Here is an 18346-nt window from a genome sequence, read left to right as displayed (position 1 = left end):
AAAGGAGGCAATTCCTGTGCCGCGGCGAAGAAGTGGGGGGCTTAATTCCCACGTGTCTGCCCGGCGGCCAGCCTGGCGCAGTAGGGGTTAACCTGCGGCGGAAGGATCCCGGAGCGTGTGCGTAGAACTGCAGAGTCACAGCCTTTCCTCCGAGAGGGTTGTACCCCTCCGCCGCCCCGCTCCAACACAAAATAGGGCCTCCTCTTCTCCTTTCTCCCCTTCTTGAGTGGGGTTCCCCAGGCAAAAGGCACCCCCTGGACCTCGCTCCGGACGCTCCTCGAGTCTCTACGACCGCTGCCCAGATCTCTGGCGAGGAAACAGGCTCTTCGCAGGAACCACCCTACCGGCCGAGCAGGAGGCGGAGGGGGGGAGGCGGAGCGGCGCCGCGCTGCACTACTTTCCTCTCCGGTTGCAAATGGCTGCCTCGTTCCCCACTTTCCGCTCAGTTTCCTGACCCCCCGGCGCCGGGAGCCGGGGCTGGACCATGCACCTCTAGACCCCCCGCGATCATAGCCTGCCGGGGGTCTAGGGGGTGCTGCGGACTACAGCCGGCCAGGCCGGGGGCGGGGCAGCTCCCGAGGCCAGAGGGGAAGGGAGGCGAGCGCTGGGCCTGGAGCGGCCGGAGGGGAGCGGGCAGAGGGCTCGCACCGCCCGCCCCTTCCTCTTCCACCAACCCTCCTCCCTTCCCCGGGGGGGGAGAAGAAGGTGGGGGGCTCGAAGCCGCCGAGGGGGGACGCTCGGGGTCGAGGAGCCCTGCGCTGGGTGTGTGTCAGGTTCGGCCCCGCCGGCTCCGCGTCGCCGTAGCTCGCGCGGCCCCGGGGCGCCGGCCGGGCGGGGAGAGGGGCTCGGCGCGGCTGCGAGGGGCTCACGTTCCATCCGGGCCCGGCGCGCGGCGCGGCGCGGCATTCCTTCCGGGCTGCTGGGGAGGCGCCTCGACGTTCCATCTGGAGAGCCTCGACGTTCCGCCCGAGCCCGGCGCGGGCGGCCGGGGCGCTGGCCGGGCCCTAGGACTGGGAGGCCGCCCGGCGACGCTAATGCGGAGCCTGCTCGCCCAAGATCAAAGCCACCGGTGCTCTCTTTGTGTCCGCTCGGGATTCGCCGCCCTGGGGCTGTCCATGGAAACCTAAACTGCTGGAACCCGAGGCAGAGAACCCCTCTTGGCTTCTTGCTTTTTTTTTTTTTCCTTCCCGGGGAAAGGGTGGCCACTCCGACCTGGATTTACCGTTCTTGGCCCCCTTAAGCCCCCCCGAGTGGGGGGCGGCTGTGATCGCTCTGGCGGTTGGAGGTCGGGGAGCGGCCCGGGCTCTGGCCATGTTCTCGGATGAGGATTTCTGGATCGCCCTGTGAAGAGGTGAGTGAAGTCCGCCCGGCCTGGGCCCAGAAAGGGTTGAACTGGGGGCACAGCCAGATGGACTATCTTGGCCGGTGCTGGCCTTTAGGTTGGAGAAGGGGGTGCCAGAGTTGGGAAGGGTTCCTTTGGCAGGGTCTGTCAAGGCAACCTGAGCCAGCCACCAAGGCAGAGCTGAGGCCTGGTTTCTTGGGGTGTGCCTCTTTAAAGATTTGGGGTTCAGGGAACTACAGGAGTTTGGGAACATGTCCAGATAGCCTCTCTGCCTGTTTATTTTTGTGTTGAGGGAGTTCGACCAAACTAGGACCCAGGCCCTGAGGCCAAAACCAATCCCAGGCTGCTGTCCCCCACCCCCAACCCCCAGGGTTCCTTGGGACAGATCAACCTGGGGTGGGGGTGCCACTGCCGGGTCGGACTTACTGCCAGATTGGACTTTAATATTGTTCCTACCTAGCCGGGCACCCACAACAGTCTGGGAAACTCAAGGAGCCTTGGGTCCTTCACCAGGGGGAGGGTGGGTGGAAACTGGTGTGATGAAGAGGGGTGGCTGGGGCAAGAAGGTGGGGCAGGGGCAGCTCTGGCCTTGCTGGTTCAACTTTAAACTACCCCTGCCTGGCAAAGTGACCCCAGAAAGGCCTAGTGGTGTGTTAACCTGCTTTGCCTCCCCTCCTCTCGGGATGGACATAATCTCCAGGGGATTATAGAGGAGGCCGTTGAGATTTGTTCTCTACGAATGTGGGCTGCAAAAAAAAATGGCTTTTGTCTCCTGCTTTCTCTGGGCCTAGTGTAGAGAGTTAGCTGTCCATGAGTCCCTGACCGATCCCAAAGGTCCCTGCCAGACCTCTAAAATGCTTTTCTGGCCACTGAGTGGTAAATAGTTCTCTGATGCTCTCCCAGCCCCGCAGAATAAGGTGGCTTTACCTCTTTGGTGGAGAAATGACTTTTATTTGTGCTCTTTTCTGCTGGAAGCCAGTGTTTCCACCCCTGGTAGGAGGTGCTGGGGAGAAGGGGTGTGTATGTGCAGCAGAAAGGGTGCAGCATGAACCTCCCGCCTCAGCCTCTGGGCCCTGGGCTGGGACAGCCTCTCTCACACCTGTCATGCTGCCCAGCAGGGATTTGGCTCCCTCATTTCACCCCCTCCAAAATACATTTGCTAGGTCTCCTTGAGTCTTGTCTCAGAAAGGGGAAAGTAAGGTTTCGGAGAGGTGGCACAGGGGTGGTGGAGTGAGGTGAGCTGTCACCTGTGGTCTCTGTGCCTGTTGTCTGCTCGTCAATGAGTTTCTTAGGTTGCACTGTACCTTGTTAGCTCTCACTGCCCCCTAGGCTGACCCGACCCAGGGACAATGTGTTACCATTTGCCTCCTTCCTAGAGGACTGCCCGAAAATGGGGGTGGAGAGAGGTGTGGTTTGATTCTCTAGCTGGGAACCAGGAAGTCCTGAGCCCCACTGAAGAGCTTTTCACTCAAGGGCCTGCTCCAGCCTTTCACCCCTCCAAGCCTCCATTTCCTCCCTTGCAGAGAAAATGGAGTGAAATCTATTGGTCTAGGGTGAACACAGGAAGGAAAGTAGCTGAGTAAATCTCTGCCTTCTTGTTGTTTGGGCCTTTTAGATGTAAGACTAAGAGGTGTCAGCTCCTAGAACAGAGGAAGCCTGGCCCAGGTACTAGCCTAGTTTCGATCCAGGGAAAACCCCCTTGGGATATATGTGTGTGTCTGTGTTTACTGATGGGACGTGGGGTGGGGGACCTTTGCCTTTATTTGTTTAAATGCCTCCAGGGACTTGATTGCTGTGTGCTTGGTATTTCAGTAAAGATGTTGGTTGGACTTCAGGCTCGAGCAGTCAGGGTCTAAGGTTTCAGCTTCTTGGAGATGCTCCTGGATTCTTTATGGTACAGAAAAGGACAGTTTGCTCCTTGCTGTTGAAGCTTTCGCCCTCCCTAGCTCCATGAGTGGGACTCTTACTTTGGAGGACATTGCTGCTCTGTTCCTCAAGGCTAGATGAAGAAGGTAGTTTCTGTACCTTCTTGGGCAGCGCTAGCTTTACCAGCCTCAGAAAGCTGTGCTTGGGGGAGGGCAGAGGAATTTGTCCCTCTGGCCTTGTGTGAGGCGGTCCTCCTACCCACTGTATTATCACTGTTGCTTTCTATTTGTTGCTGTTTGTGGCGCCTTTGGCCTCAACTCTGAGAACAGAGTTGGTGGAGGATCTGTAAGGAAAATATGGTAAGATGCAAACATTTAGAAAATTTTGAAGTCTTCTTGGACCTTTGGTGTGACCACTGAGTATGAAGAGGGGCCTGACTCGAGTCTTGACCTCCAGTTCCCTCTTACCACAGGTGACTTGTAAGGGCTTCTTGAAGTTCAGAATACTTTTCTGTAAGCTGGCCAGATAAGCATCCTGCTTTCTTTTAAATGGACTGCTATGTGTAAGGTTTGGGAAAAGGTGGTTTGGGAATGGAGGCAATAGGTGTCAGATGAAGCCTTGAGTCCCTGACCTGGTGGGGCCCGAGTGGTAGGAGGAAAGTAAGGTAACATCCTTTACTTCGACATGGCTCGGGGTGTTGCCAGCGCTGGAAATGAAATTGTGAATGTAGGGAAGGAAATCTGATGCCATGCTAGCTGGGGAATTGATTTCTGATCATGGGCACTCTGAGTGTTTCCCTTGTTGTTTAGCCCCCAAGTGATTGACCGGGATATTTGCTGTCCGGTGTTAGAGGACAGGATTATCTGTACCCAGGTTGGTGTGATCACTGGCTACACAAGAGGAGAGGGAATGATGGGAGATGAATTTCCCAGACCTTTAGTATTTGCAGTTCTTTTTCTGGGTTCTCTGCACCTCACCATCACCATCTGATTAAGAAAAGGGCCCACCCTTCTCACCAACAGCCGCAGGCACTTATCCTTTTCACCCTTCTTCTATAGGGTTTCTTTCGTAGTTATAATCTGGTAATTCTTGTCTGTTTAAACAGTTTAACTATGTAGCTCTGACTGGCCTGGAGCTCTCTGTGTAGACCAGGCTGGCCTCCAACTTGGATTGATCCCTCTGTTTCTGTCTCCCAAGAAATGGCATTATTGAATGTGCCACCAGGCCTAGTATCTCTGTAATTCTTACTCTTAACTCCTCTTGGCCTTTGTATAATACTTACTGTGCTGCCTTAGAGGTCAAGGAAAATTCACCAAATGTCCTGTGGGTCTTAAGCTTTTCAGGTGTAGATTTGTGTATTTCATTGGGTTTTGATATATGCTGGACTCTATGAGAAGGGAGAGAGGGACCGTTAACTGCGAGTATTTGGAAACCCTGCTTGACTTAAGAGGAAGGAAACTATTCTGCTCTGTTATGTCCTGCCCCATTTAGCCCTCCTCCAAGTAGCAATGTGCTTCCTGAGACTACAACTCCCAGCATGCTTAGCCCCAGGCCTGTTTACACATGCTCAGTAACTCTTAAGGCCCACTTCTGTTAACTACTAAGAGCATCTAAGGAAGAAGGGCAGTTGGTGTTGCCAAGGGCAACAATCTGAGGCCTTCATGCTAAGTGAGACCCAGAGCTCCTTTAGGGCTGGGGCCAGTGGTGGTCCTGAGTCTCATGACTAGCAACTGAGGGTTCTGTTTGTTGTGTTTGGGATGTCCTTGTTGAAAGCAGTGGAGATCCATTCACAGCTAGCCTTTAGTTTAGTGCTGTGTTGAATCTCTTGCAAGACCCTAGGACTCTTCCTTTTGAGAGAGGGATTTTGGCATGACTGAGACTTCTGCATCATGATTACCCAGTGATTACTTCCAGGACTGTAGGATAGTAGCTAAGCTGAGACCTGAGAATAAAGGCCAGGGAATAGGGCCCAGGAGTTAAGATGAGACAGTGGATTCTACTAAATGTAACAGGATGTATTTTTAGTTATATGTGATTGCCCTAGGAACTGTTATAGAGTAGGGTGGAGGTGGGAAAGTAGGAATCAGGATGAGAGGAGGTATGTGTTTGGGGAAGAGGTTGGTAGTGGAATACGATTTCGAATACTTTTACTTGTCATTACTATAGAAGTTTGCAAGACAAGGTTTGTCTCTGATGTCTAAAGGGTCTGATTACCATTAGTTGATTTCTTATAAAGGGGAAAAGGCTCATTGGAGAAGTTTACTGCACATACGAGTATCTTTTGGCACCAACAGGTCTCCCCGAGAGGGCCCTGCCCAGTCGGAGAGAGGGATGGACAGCCAGAAGCCGCCTGGTGAAGATAAAGATTCAGAACCGGCAGGTGAGTAAGGACAATTTCTGAGTTTGCCGACAGCTTTTGGCTCCTCATGGATAACCCTTTATGTCTAGTTCTGGCACAAGTCCTGGCTAAGTCTGTAATAGACAGGAAATTGGAGAACTTTGTTCTTTGAGACAAAAGTTTCAGTGCCACTGTGAGATATTGAGGGTTTAGATAATTTTCATGCATCTGATGAGTGAACTTGGGAGTCTAAATCAGGCTGATGTGTACTGTTCTGTTTATTCAGCTGATGGACCTGCAGCCTCTGAGGAGCCGGGTGCCACTGAGCCAGACCTTCCTAACCTGTGTGTTGGGGAGGTCTCTGTCCCCAGCTCTGGGAGTCCCAGGCTTCAAAAGCCTCCTCATGACTGCAGGTAACTTGTCTGTGGAAACGGGACTTTCTGGGCACATAAAGATTTGATTAGTGTCTCTACAGAAGAAGCTGTGGGGAGTGAAGTGAAGAGGATGCATGCATATGCCCCTCATGTGGTCATCAGGCCTGCATAGTGCTGATGTTTGTGTGTCCACAGTGGGGGTCCAGCACGGCGTTGTGCTCTCTGTAACTGCGGGGAGCCCAGCCTGCATGGGCAGAGGGAGCTACAGCGCTTTGAATTGCCATTTGACTGGCCCCGGTCTCCAGCGGTGTCCTCTGGGGGAAACCTGGGGCCCTGTGAAGCAGTGCTGCTCAGTGAGGACCTGTCACAAATTGGTTTCCCTGAGGGCCTTACTCCTGCCCACCTAGGAGAACCTGGAGGTAAGTGAGAGAGGTGGGCTTGGAAGCAAAGTAGAGGCTGGGCAGTCTTGAACTCCTGGTCACTGTGTTAATTTGTTCCTCTCTTTACCCCTTTCCACCTCTAAAGGGCACTGCTGGGCACATCACTGGTGTGCCGTGTGGTCAGCAGGTGTGTGGGGGCAGGAGGGCGCAGAACTATGTGGTGTGGACAAGGCCATCTTCTCAGGGATCTCCCAGGTAGGGCTGAGCTGACGGTTGCATAGGTGAAAGCAGGGTAGAGTGGGCCATGCTGAAGCCTAGAGAGAGCTGACTGGCTCTGCGGCGTTCTTCTCATCCTCGCAGCGCTGCTCCCACTGCGCCAGGTTTGGTGCCTCCATTCCCTGCCGCTCACCTGGATGTCCACGGCTTTACCACTTTCCCTGTGCAGCTGCCAGTGGTTCCTTCTTATCCATGAAAACCCTGCGGCTGCTCTGCCCAGACCACAGAGAGGGCGCTGCACATTTGGGTGAGAAGTCCTGTTCTGTGGATACAGAGAAAATGAAGGGCCAAGTGTCCTCCATAAAGCATTCTTGAAATCTAAAATTACATAGAGTCATTCTGTACCAAATGCATGGTAGTTATATTTCACAGTGTTCAGTGGTATGGGCACCCCAAAGCTGACCTGCACTGTCTTTTTCTTCCTATTGCAGAGGAGGCTCGCTGTGCAGTGTGTGAGGGACCAGGGGAGCTCTGTGACCTCTTCTTCTGCACTAGCTGTGGGCATCACTATCATGGAGCCTGTTTGGACACTGCTCTGACTGCCCGCAAGCGTGCTGGCTGGCAGTGCCCTGAATGCAAAGAGTGCCAAGCCTGCAGGTAAGAGTGTGAGGGCTGAAGTGTAGCCATATGCAAAGTATGAGCAGAAAATGGTACTAGGAAGGATCCTGTAATGTGTCCTGTGCCCCTCAGGAAACCTGGTAATGATTCTAAGATGTTGGTCTGTGAGACATGTGACAAAGGATATCATACTTTCTGCTTGCAACCACCCATCGAGGAGCTGCCTGCTCACTCGTGGAAATGTACGGTGAGTGTCTTCTGATGCCAACTCCTTCAGCATCTCCAGAGTTGCCTTGCATTTGCCAGTCGTGTGTACTCCTTTGTTTTCCACTGTGGTTTGACTAGTGCCTGTCTTGCCTGCTTGCTTCCCCTAGACATGCCGGGTATGTCGTGCCTGTGGGACAGGCTCAGCAGAATTGAATCCGAACTCTGAGTGGTTTGAGAACTATTCACTCTGTCACCGTTGTCATAAAACCCAGGGAAGTCAGCCTGTCATTTCTGTTGCTGAGCAGCGCCCACCTGTCTGTAGCAGGTAAGGGGTGTAGACAGATTGGGATGGGGTATCAGAAGGGGTAAGACTGGCAGGGGCCATGTTAAAAGTGGGCAGTCAGTAGTACAATCCATAGTATTTATGCCTTGCCCCAGTATGCTCTCTAGGAGTTGTTAGCTGGTGAGAGCCACAGTGCCTGCTCCCCTGTACCCTCTGCAGATTTTCACCCCCAGAGCCTGGTGATATCCCCACTGATGAGCCCGATGCTCTGTACGTTGCATGCCAAGGGCAGCCAAAGGGTGGGCACGTGACCTCTATGCAACCCAAGGAACCGGGGCCCCTGCAATGTGAAGCCAAACCACTAGGTGAGTAGGGTTTAAAGGTCCCTGAAATTACTCTTTTGTTGTGTGGCAGAGGCAGAGTTTGCTTTCTTCAGACCCTGCACTCTTTATGGAGTTAGGATCTGAGCTAGGTGGGAATAGACTGTGTTATGTCTACAGGGAGAGCAGGGACCCAGCTTGAAGCCCAGTTGGAGGCTCCCCTAAATGAGGAGATGCCACTGCTGCCTCCGCCAGAGGAGTCACCCCTGTCCCCACCACCTGAGGAATCCCCTACATCTCCACCACCTGAGGCCTCACGCCTGTCCCCACCACCTGAGGAATCACCTGAATCCATGCTACCTGAGACATCACACCTGTCCCCACCGACTGAGGAGTCTCCTTTGTCTCCCCCACCTGAATCATCACCTTTTTCTCCACTGGAGGAGTCAGCCTGCTCTCCTGCATTAGAGACGCCCCTGTCCCCACCTCCTGAAGCCTCACTCCTGTCTCCACCATTTGAGGAATCTCCTCTGTCCCCTCCACCTGAGGAATTGCCCACTTCCCCACCACCTGAAGCATCTCGCCTATCTCCACCGCTTGAAGAGTCACCCATGTCCCCTCCACCTGAAGAGTCACCCATGTCCCCTCCACCTGAGGCATCTCGTCTGTTTCCACCATTTGAAGAGTCTCCTCTGTCTCCTCCACCTGAAGAGTCTCCTCTGTCCCCACCTCCGGAGGCATCACGCCTGTCCCCACCCCCTGAGGACTCACCCATGTCTCCCCCACCTGAAGACTCACCTATGTCCCCCCCACCTGAAGTGTCACGCTTCTCCCCTCTGCCTGTCCTGTCACACTTATCTCCCCTGCCTGAGGTCTCACGGCTGTCCCCACCACCTGAGGAATCTCCCCTCTCCCCACCACCTGAGGACTCTCCCACATCACCTCCACCTGAGGCTTCACGACTCTCCCCTCCCCCTGAAGACTCTCCAGCTTCACCGCCACCAGAGGACTCTCTTATGTCCCTGCCGCTGGAAGAGTCACCCTTGTCACCACTGCCTGAGGAACCGAGACTCTGCCCTCAGCCCGAGGAACCATACCTGTCTCCTCAGCCTGAGGAGCCCCAACTCTGTCCCCAGCCTGAGGAACTGCCTCTGTCTCCACGGTCTGAGGAGCCATGCCTGTCCCCTGTGCTTGCAGAGCCGTGTCTATCTTCTCAGCCTGAGGAACTACACTTGTCCCCTGTGCCTCAGGAACAGCATCTGTCCTCTCAGCCTGAGGAACCACACCTGTCCCCTCAGCCTAAGGAACCGCATCTGTCTCCCCAATCTGAGGAGCCTTGCTTGTCCCCTATGCCTGAGGAGCCATGCCTGTCCCCCAAGCCTGAGGAACTATACCGATCTCCTCGGCCTGATGAACCTCCTGAGGAATCAAGCCAGTGCCCTGCACCTAAGGAGTTGTCCTTGTTTTCCCCAACTGGGGAGCCACCTTTATCCCCCATGCTTGGAGAGCAAGCCGTGTCTGAGCCTGGGGAACCACCTCTATCCCCACTTCCTGAGGAGCTGCCCTTGTCCCTTTCTGGGGAGCCAGCCTTGTCACCTCGGCTGATGCCACCAGGTAAGGATATGCTAATGTTCCCCTACTCTGGGGCAATCTTAACACTTTAAAGCAATCTAATCTAAGTCTCTTTTTTTTCTTCTCCCTCAGATCCTCTTCCTCCTCCACTCTCACCCATTATCCCAGCTGCAGCGCCTCCCGCCTTGTCTCCTTTGGGGGAGTTAGAGTACCCCTTTGGTGCCAAAGGGGACAGTGACCCTGAGTCACCGTTGGCTGCCCCGATCCTAGAGACACCTATCAGCCCTCCACCAGAAGCTAACTGCACTGACCCTGAGCCTGTACCCCCAATGATCCTTCCTCCATCTCCAGGCTCCCCCATGGGACCTGCTTCTCCTCTCCTCATGGAGCCCCTTCCTCCACCTTGCTCTCCTCTCCTTCAGCATTCCTTGCCTCCTCCAAGCTCTCCTTCCCAGTGTTTACCTCCCGCTCTGCCGCTGTCTATTCCCTCCCCACTGAGTCCTGTGCAGAAGGCAGTGGATGTCTCAGATGAAGCTGAGCTGCATGAAATGGAGACTGAGAAAGGTCCAGAACCTGAGTGCCCAGCCTTGGAACCCAGTGCCACCAGTCCTCTGCCATCCCCTATGGAGGACCTTTCTTGCCCTGCCCCCAGCCCTGCCCCCGCCCTGGATGACTTCTCTGGCTTGGGAGAAGACATAGCCCCTCTAGATGGGACTTCAGAGTCACAGGCTGGACAGACCCCTGGCAGTCTGCCTAGTGAACTTAAAGGTTCTCCTGTGCTCCTGGATCCTGAGGAGCTGACCCCTGTGACCCCTATGGAGGTCTATGGCCCAGATTGCAAACAGGCAGGGCAGGGCTCACCCTGTGAAGAGCAGGAGGAGCCTGGTGCACCAGTGGCCCCCATGCCACCCACTCTCATCAAGTCAGACATTGTTAATGAGATCTCTAATCTGAGCCAGGGCGATGCTAGTGCCAGTTTTCCTGGTTCAGAGCCCCTCCTGGGCTCTCCAGATCCTGAGGGGGGTGGGTCCTTGTCCATGGAGCTGGGAGTGTCTACAGATGTCAGCCCAGCCCGGGATGAGGGCTCCTTGCGCCTCTGTACCGACTCACTGCCAGAGACTGATGACTCACTGTTGTGTGACACTGGGACAACTATCAGTGGAGGCAAAGCAGAGGGGGACAAAGGACGGCGGCGCAGTTCCCCAGCCCGTTCCCGAATCAAACAGGTAAGAGGCTTCTCAGCCACGGGATGTCGGTTCCAGCCCTGAGCTCCGAGCTGCCTTTGCACCTGGCTGCACAGTCTAGGCTCATAAAGAGATCCTTTGGTCCAGCTTTACCTAGCCTACTACTGAGCGTAGAGGGGTAGATGGTTTACTCAGGTTCATTGTCACTCAGAACAACAACTGGGAACAAAACCTTGGTCCTCTCAAGTCGTTTTTGTTGTTGTTCTTTCTGTCCTTCTCTCCCATTCACCACTCTTGGAAGAAGAGATCGGCCCAGTCACTACTTGTTGCTGTTTGGAAACTGGCTTTTTCCCGTCCTCTGAGTGGGACACTTAGGTCTTTCCCCCCCTTAAGCCTGTTAGACTGTTGGTCATCTTTCTTCCCTCCAAGGCTGCAATGGAGTCTTGTAATGGTCCTCTTCTCTGTCGCAGGGTCGGAGCAGTAGTTTCCCAGGAAGACGCCGGCCTCGTGGAGGAGCACACGGAGGACGAGGGAGAGGGCGGGCCCGACTGAAGTCCACCACATCTTCTGTTGAGACCCTGGTAGTAAGGACGGGCTTTGCCACCCTGCCCCACACCCTGCAAAGCATGCTTCCCCTGCTCCTAGAGAGAGAAGCACGGTTAAAATCCTGTCAGTCTTTGCCTGCTAGCCTAGGGTTTGATTAGGGTTTTTAAAACCTCTGCCCTTGGGTTCCCTAGCTGGGGAATTGGGAGTTTTCTGCCTCTTAGGCCTTCATTTTAGCCAGGAATTCACAGCTCTTTCCTGAATGTTGGAGAGAGGACAGCTTAACTAGGGCAGGCTTCTCTTCTTCACTTTCTGCAACTTTTTCCTTGTTAAGGTGGCTGATATTGATAGTTCTCCGAGCAAGGAGGAAGAAGAGGAAGACGATGATACCATGCAAAACACCGTGGTTCTCTTCTCTAACACAGACAAATTTGTTCTAATGCAGGTACCATACTGAACTGGGATGGCCCCAGCTTTAGTGGTCAGAGTAGGCATGCAAAGGTCTATGTGTGTGTATGCGTGTGTGTACATGTGTGCGAACCTACTTTGCTGAGAGGGTGGATGGGAAAAGCAGGGACTACTTTGTTTCTTGGGATACTGAGCTAAGAGGAAGTGGCTGGGAGTGTGAATTGTGGAAGCCTGTGTGTGTTGCCATCTACATAACCTTGAAGCCGCTGTGTTCTTTGTCACTTGTGACTCTGCCCAGACAAGTCTTCACCCTGACTTGTCTTCCTGTGGCTTCTTACATTTGCCGATTTCTGGGTACTTGACCAGACCAAGAGGGCATTCTAAGGAGGTGCAGCTTTTGTGAGATGGGTGGGAGATACAAGGGACCCTTGGTGACCTAGTAAGTGTCTTAATACTATGACATGGGCTTCTGATTGCCTCCTAGTCTTTGTCTGGGACTCACTTGCAGGGCTAGGTAGATGGCTTAGGAGCAATGTTTGCTCTGTAAGCAAGAGGACCTGAGTTCAAATACTCAATACCTATTTAAAAGCTGGAATGGCCATACATGCCTGCACTTCAGATCCCAGGAACTAGTTGGCCAACCATCTTAGGTGAAACTGTGAGCTTCAGGTTCACTGAGAGACCTTATTTCAAAAAATAGGCTGGAAAGTAGTAGAAGAAATCTTTGATTTCTTCCACATTGCTCTCCCACCCCCCACCCCCAGACACACATTCAGAGGCAGAGGCATGCTCAGATGTTCGGTTTTCTGTTTCCACAGGACATGTGTGTGGTGTGTGGCAGCTTTGGCCGAGGGGCTGAGGGCCACCTCTTGGCCTGTTCCCAGTGTTCCCAGTGCTATCATCCTTACTGTGTCAACAGCAAGGTGAGTTCAGGGCTCAAGATGTGTGGGCTACAGACAGAGTCAGTCTGTTATCATCACCCTAGTCCCCAATTCTTGCCACACTGTGCTTATTTATTACGTTTATCTGGTGTGTATGGTGGGGGAAGGGGACCACGCATGTGTCAGAGTGTAATTGTTGAGGTCAGAGGACCACTTGTGGGATCATTTCTTTCCTTCCACCATGTGGATCTCAGGGATCAAACTCAGGTCACCACACTTGGTGACAAGGGCCTTTATCTGCTGAGCCATCTCATCAGCCTGATACACGAAATCTTAAAGTGTCTGTGGCTGTTGGAAGTCATTGATTAGTTGTCAGTGCAGTCAAACTCAGAGAGAAGTGCTTGGGAATTCATGGCAGACTTTGTAGTTTCTTTTTATTTATTTATTTGTTTGTTTGTTTGTTTGTTTGTTTTTTTGCTGGAGCTTTGGAGTTTGTGCTGGAACTTGCTCTGTAAAGCCGTCTGGCCTCTAACTCACAGAGATCTGCCTGCCTCTGCCCCCCGAGTGCTGGGATTAAAGGCTGTGCCACCACCGCCTGGCGACTTTGTAGTTTCTTTGCATAGACAAAACTTGCTGGTGTAATTCAGTCCACTGTATAAGTGCTGACAATTTTTCTAGTAGAAAACATGGTGTATGGCTAAGAGTGGTGGCGTATACCTTTAATCCCAGCCACAGGCAGGCAGGTCTTTTGTGAGTTTGAGGTCAGCCTGGTCTATATAGTGAGCTCCAGGATAGCCAGAGCTACATAGTTGAGACCCTGTTTCAGCAAAACAAAACCAGGGTAAAGTCTGGAATTAGATCATGGACTCAAAACTGTAACTGTACATCCACAAACAGATAGCAATGTCTTTAACCTAAGGCATAATCAGTCCTTTGGGATTTTCCCAAAACTATTTATTAATTAATCCACTGCTACATATATTAACTTATATTAGTAACAGGTTCTAAAAGGTGAATAAAAGTTGGGGCTGCTTAGTGAAGGGTGTGTCATTCATTCTCAGAGTAGAGCTGTGGCTAATGAGAGTGTTCTGTGTTCAGCAGAGTCTCCAGGAGCCTCTGGAGATGTACTTTGCAGGGGAGCAAAGAGTGATCTGTACAAATCTCTCTCTGCTCAGAGGTCTGGCCTTCGGCCATATAAGTCCTGTGAGTCTCCCCTCCCCGCACCTGAGGCATCTATTTCTCTGTATCAGATCACCAAGGTGATGCTGCTAAAGGGTTGGCGTTGTGTGGAGTGTATCGTGTGTGAGGTATGTGGCCAGGCCTCCGACCCTTCACGCCTGCTGCTCTGCGATGATTGTGACATTAGCTACCATACGTACTGCTTGGACCCTCCACTGCTCACTGTGCCCAAGGGTGGCTGGAAGTGCAAATGGTAAGGAGCCTGGGAGTCTTTCAAGGGTCTGACAGGAGATGGTGAATGGGCCTAAGATACAGTTCAAATAGATCCAGTGTTGAATGCATGATGACCTGTGTTTAGGAGACCAGCCTGCTGATTTGGTTCTCAGTTGAGGTACCTCCGGGAACCTAGATTAGGTGCTGAAGGTCTTTCTGCGTCTCCTAGGTGTGTGTCTTGTATGGAGTGTGGGGCTGCCTCCCCTGGCTTCCACTGTGAATGGCAGAATAGTTACACACATTGCGGGCCCTGTGCCAGCCTGGTGACCTGTCCTATCTGTCATGCTCCCTATGTGGAGGAAGACCTGCTAATCCAGTGCCGCCACTGTGAACGGTGAGAGCATTTCTTTCTCCTCATGTCTGTTCCATGTGCTGCTCTCAGCTGGCTTTGCCTGTGCTCATCCCCGTCTCCCTGTGCCTAGGTGGATGCATGCTGGCTGTGAGAGCCTCTTCACAGAGGATGAAGTGGAGCAGGCTGCCGATGAAGGCTTTGACTGTGTTTCCTGTCAGCCCTATGTGGTGAAGCCTGTGGGTAAGTGTCACCTTGGAAGAGCAAAGAAGACACGGGTGTGTCTTAATTTGGGACAGTGTCCTAAGCTGCCTATGGTTTGTCCTTCTTCCTTTAGCACCTGTTGCCCCCCCAGAATTGGTACCTGTGAAGGTAAAAGAGCCAGGTAAGTCACAGAGATTCTGAATACCCAAACCAGCTAAAACCATAGACCATCTCCTCTGCTCCATCCTCAGGGTAAATGGCCTACCTAAGGTTACTTACCAAGTTAGTGGCAAAGTTATGGTTAGAACTAAAGCTTTCATATCTCCAGATGTGTTCCTTTTACCAGGCAAGTCAGCTTCTCTACTATGAGAATTTCATTCAAGAGAGCACACCTTTCTTCTTACAGAAGGGATAAATGGGTTCTGGACATAGCTAGGTTTCTGCAGTAGCAGACGCATCTCAGGACCCCTCAGTCACTGGTAGAGCCTCTGGTGGCTATTATCGCTAGCCCTTGGAGTGTGACAGGACTTGGCTGTCACTGCTTATGTTTCAGCTGGGAACAGGGGTTGAAATTTGGAGTTTTGGTTTCCCTGGGCTTCCGTCCAGGGGTCATATGTTCTTCCCTGTTGTCCAGAACCCCAGTTCTTTCGCTTCGAGGGTGTGTGGCTGACAGAAACTGGCATGGCGGTGCTGCGTAACCTGACCATGTCACCACTGCACAAGCGGCGCCAGCGGCGAGGACGGCTAGGCCTCCCAGACGAGGCAGGGCTGGAGGGTTCTGAGCCCTCAGATGCCCTTGGCCCTGATGACAAGAAGGATGGGGACCTGGACACTGACGAGCTGCTCAAGGGTGAAGGTTGTGCTGGGGAATCTCAGAGAAAGGCAGATAGTGGGAGAAGCACAGCCTGCTGGAGTTGGGATGTTGGGTAGGGCTCCATAGCCACTACTGGTCATCCTCCAGCACTGTTGGTCTTGCTCAGGTGGCACTGTGGCAGGTTTCTGGGTTCCCTCTTGCAGGATGCTAAGGATAAAAGGGCCCATCCCTCTGACCTGCCTCTGTGTCTTATGTTACATGCAGGTGGTGTGGAGCACATGGAGTGTGAAATTAAACTAGAAGGCCCTGCCAGCCCTGATGCAGAGCCTGGCAAAGAAGAGACAGAGGAAAGCAAAAAACGCAAGCGCAAACCCTATCGTCCGGGTATGGCCCTGGAGTGAGGTTGTGGGGCAGTAAAAACCACTCACCAGGTCTCTCTAGTGGCTTCTCGTTCCTAATTCTGCTTTCTTGCAGGCATTGGTGGTTTCATGGTACGACAGCGAAAGTCTCATCCACGTGTGAAAAGGGGGCCTGCTGCACAGGCGGAGGTGTTGAGTGGGGATGGGCAGCCCGACGAGGGTGAGACGGGTGAGGGCACCAGTGGGGCCTGGGAAGAAGGTGGGGATCACAGCACATGGGCAGTGCCAGTGAGTCCAGGGTGTGAATTCACTTCAAGGGCAAGGTGGGTGGAGGGTTTAATTGGGTGAGGAAGGAGTAGTTAGGGGGAGTCTCCCCACATAGTTGACCCTGCCATGCTTGGTGTCTCCAGAAAGCCTAAGCCCTTCTCCTTTGTCTATAGTGATGCCTGCTGATCTGCCTGCGGAGGGCTCTGTGGAACCAAGCCTTGCTGAGGGGGATGAGAAGAAGAAGCAGCAACGAAGGGGTCGCAAAAAGAGCAAGCTGGAAGACATGTTCCCTGCTTATTTGCAGGTAGGTTTCAGACTCCCTAGGGTGAAGGGAGGGTCTGCACCCAAAGGGCATCAAGAAATCATTTCTCTTGACTCCTCCTGCAGGAAGCCTTCTTTGGGAAGGAACTTCTGGACCTGAGTCGGAAGGCCCTTTTTGCTGTTGGAGTGGGCCGGCCAAGTGGACCGGGAACTCAAAAGTCCCGGGGGGATGGAGGTTCAGAGAAGAAGGAGCTTTCTGCCTTGCACAAAGGTCAGTTGATGGAAATGACGTGTTCTGGTGTGTCCACCCTACCTTTCTGCTTTGTAGTTGGCAAAGGTGTCTAGGGGGAGGGCTGGTCAACTAAGGGTGGGCCAAGGGCCCCATTCTGGGCATCACGTGTTCCTCCCCTCTGATGGGAGTGGCACTGTTGTTCCTAGGAGATGATGGTCCAGATGTGGCAGATGAAGAGTCCCATGGGCCTGAGGGCATGGCTGATATACCAGGTGAGGGCTGCTGGGGGAGTTGGGTGCTGTCTTGGTTTTGGTTGGTTGGCTCTGCCCGGAACACTGCCAGAGCTGGTGCCTGGGCGCTGTTCCATGTGTCCTGGGGTTCATACTGGCTGTGTAGTACCTCTATACCTCTGTAACTGGTGTTTTTCTTCTGAAGTTACAGGGCTTGAGGATGGGGGTGTCAAGGCATCGCCAGTGCCCAGTGACCCTGAGAAGCCAGGGACCCCAGCTGAAGGAATGCTTAGCTCCGACTTAGACAGGATTCCCACAGAAGGTGAGGCTTGGATGAGGTCTTCTGTAGAAGGGTCCTCCATGGGAAAAGAAGGTCTTGTCTGTGATCCTCGTTGGCCATGACCATGTATAGACCTCATACTCAGCAGTGTACTTTGTCATTCTCCACAGAACTGCCCAAGATGGAGTCCAAGGACCTGCAGCAGCTCTTTAAGGATGTCCTGGGTTCAGAAAGAGAACAGTCTTTGGGTTGTGGAACTCCTGGCCTAGAAGGCAGCCGTACACCACTGCAGAGGCCCTTTCTCCAAGGTGCTTATGACAGGGGGCTGATTCCAAGTCTGCCGAAGCTAGCCTTGTTCTCGGACTAGATTCACTGCTCCTTTTTCTCTGATCCCATTGCTCTTGTAGGTGGACTCCCTTTGGGCAGCCTGTCTTCCAGTAGCCCAATGGATTCCTACCCGGGCCTCTGCCAGTCTCCCTTCTTGGATTCTAGGTTGGTATCTATTCTTAATTGTCATGGTGGTCCCTATTGTCCCTTCCCTCTGCGTAGTCCCTGCTCTGCATCCTTTTGACTCTGAGCCACTAAGAGATTACTCTCTTGCTCTTCGTACACTGCACCCTTATTAGTGATCTTCCTCAAGTGGGTCAGAGCAGTGGCTTCGGGCTCTGGGCAGTTTGTCTGGGGTGGGTCTTGAAATCCTTACCCTCTGTGACTCTCTGCCCCTGCGCCCCAGGGAGCGCGGGGGCTTCTTTAGCCCAGAACCCGGTGAGCCAGACAGCCCTTGGACAGGCTCAGGGGGCACCACGCCCTCCACTCCCACTACCCCTACCACAGAGGGTGAAGGCGACGGGCTGTCCTATAACCAGCGGAGTCTACAGCGTTGGGAAAAAGACGAGGAACTGGGCCAGCTCTCCACTATTTCACCTGTACTCTATGCCAACATTAACTTTCCTAATCTCAAGCAAGATTACCCAGGTACCCCTGGGCGAGGGCAAGGGAGACAACCTGTCAGGTGGAGGGGGTCACCTGCCAAGCCTCCTTTGACTTAATCTTTCTGCTCTCCAGACTGGTCCAGCCGATGTAAACAAATCATGAAACTCTGGAGGAAGGTTCCGGCCGCTGACAAAGCCCCCTACCTGGTAAGGCAGAGCATGGGCCAGCGTGAGACCTGAAGCAGAAGCATCTTTAGGGGTTCATCTTAGTTCCTTCCTCTCCTGTCCCTCTTACCCTGTCTCCTGCCACCCCTAAAGTAGCTGGGATAGGAAGGACTGATTTCTGGGGGAGGCAATGTGGCAAGGTTGGGGTTGGGCTTGAGGCTAAGCGTGAAGCCCTGTGTTGTATCCTTGTCCCTTAGCAAAAGGCCAAAGATAACCGGGCTGCTCACCGCATCAACAAGGTGCAAAAGGTAAGTGGGTGGCTTTTCTAG

General features: G+C 53.3%; 2 protein-coding genes across 12 annotated transcripts in view; one reads left to right on the top strand and one right to left on the bottom strand.

Moving 5' to 3' along the window:
* Positions 1–525: 525 nt before the first annotated feature.
* LOC142844103 (uncharacterized) lies at positions 526–3894 on the bottom strand. The gene is made up of 3 exons (XM_075962416.1): positions 3887–3894; positions 1223–1433; positions 526–1131 (listed from the first exon to the last, which is right to left on the bottom strand). Exons 1-3 carry the CDS (start codon positions 3892–3894, stop codon positions 526–528), a joined length of 825 nt encoding a protein of 274 aa, XP_075818531.1.
* Kmt2d (lysine methyltransferase 2D) overlaps positions 1235–18346 on the top strand; it is a 38928-nt gene continuing 21816 nt past the window's right edge. For 2 of the 11 annotated variants that reach the window (XM_075960577.1, XM_075960571.1), the window contains exons 1-31: positions 1235–1351; positions 5503–5588; positions 5833–5959; positions 6116–6339; positions 6446–6555; positions 6661–6823; positions 7008–7173; positions 7267–7381; positions 7509–7666; positions 7844–7989; positions 8125–9558; positions 9649–10742; positions 11171–11284; positions 11578–11688; positions 12470–12574; positions 13783–13964; positions 14154–14318; positions 14407–14516; positions 14611–14658; positions 15112–15333; positions 15556–15675; positions 15766–15879; positions 16091–16221; positions 16305–16449; positions 16617–16682; positions 16852–16962; positions 17091–17228; positions 17328–17412; positions 17654–17895; positions 17986–18059; positions 18275–18325. In XM_075960577.1, coding sequence (XP_075816692.1) covers positions 5540–5588; positions 5833–5959; positions 6116–6339; positions 6446–6555; positions 6661–6823; positions 7008–7173; positions 7267–7381; positions 7509–7666; positions 7844–7989; positions 8125–9558; positions 9649–10742; positions 11171–11284; positions 11578–11688; positions 12470–12574; positions 13783–13964; positions 14154–14318; positions 14407–14516; positions 14611–14658; positions 15112–15333; positions 15556–15675; positions 15766–15879; positions 16091–16221; positions 16305–16449; positions 16617–16682; positions 16852–16962; positions 17091–17228; positions 17328–17412; positions 17654–17895; positions 17986–18059; positions 18275–18325 — 6120 coding nt within the window. In that variant the 5' untranslated portion in view covers positions 1235–1351; positions 5503–5539. Of the gene's footprint in view, positions 1352–5502; positions 5589–5832; positions 5960–6115; positions 6340–6445; positions 6556–6660; positions 6824–7007; positions 7174–7266; positions 7382–7508; positions 7667–7843; positions 7990–8124; positions 9559–9648; positions 10743–11170; positions 11285–11577; positions 11689–12469; positions 12575–13782; positions 13965–14153; positions 14319–14406; positions 14517–14610; positions 14659–15111; positions 15334–15555; positions 15676–15765; positions 15880–16090; positions 16222–16304; positions 16450–16616; positions 16683–16845; positions 16963–17090; positions 17229–17327; positions 17413–17653; positions 17896–17985; positions 18060–18274; positions 18326–18346 lie in introns of all 11 variants that reach the window. The other 9 variants (XM_075960576.1, XM_075960569.1, XM_075960578.1 and 6 more) reach the window with 8 other exon arrangements.

Source organism: Microtus pennsylvanicus, chromosome 2 (genome assembly GCF_037038515.1).
Source record: "Microtus pennsylvanicus isolate mMicPen1 chromosome 2, mMicPen1.hap1, whole genome shotgun sequence".
Taxonomy (NCBI): domain Eukaryota; kingdom Metazoa; phylum Chordata; class Mammalia; order Rodentia; family Cricetidae; genus Microtus; species Microtus pennsylvanicus.
This window is presented reverse-complemented; position numbering and strand designations above follow the sequence as displayed.

Coding starts and splice junctions, on each gene's coding strand:
- LOC142844103 (XM_075962416.1), bottom strand. Junction 1,132..1,222: donor GCTTAAGGGGGCCAAGAACG/GTAAATCCAGGT, acceptor CTCGGGTTCCAG/CAGTTTAGGTTTCCATGGAC.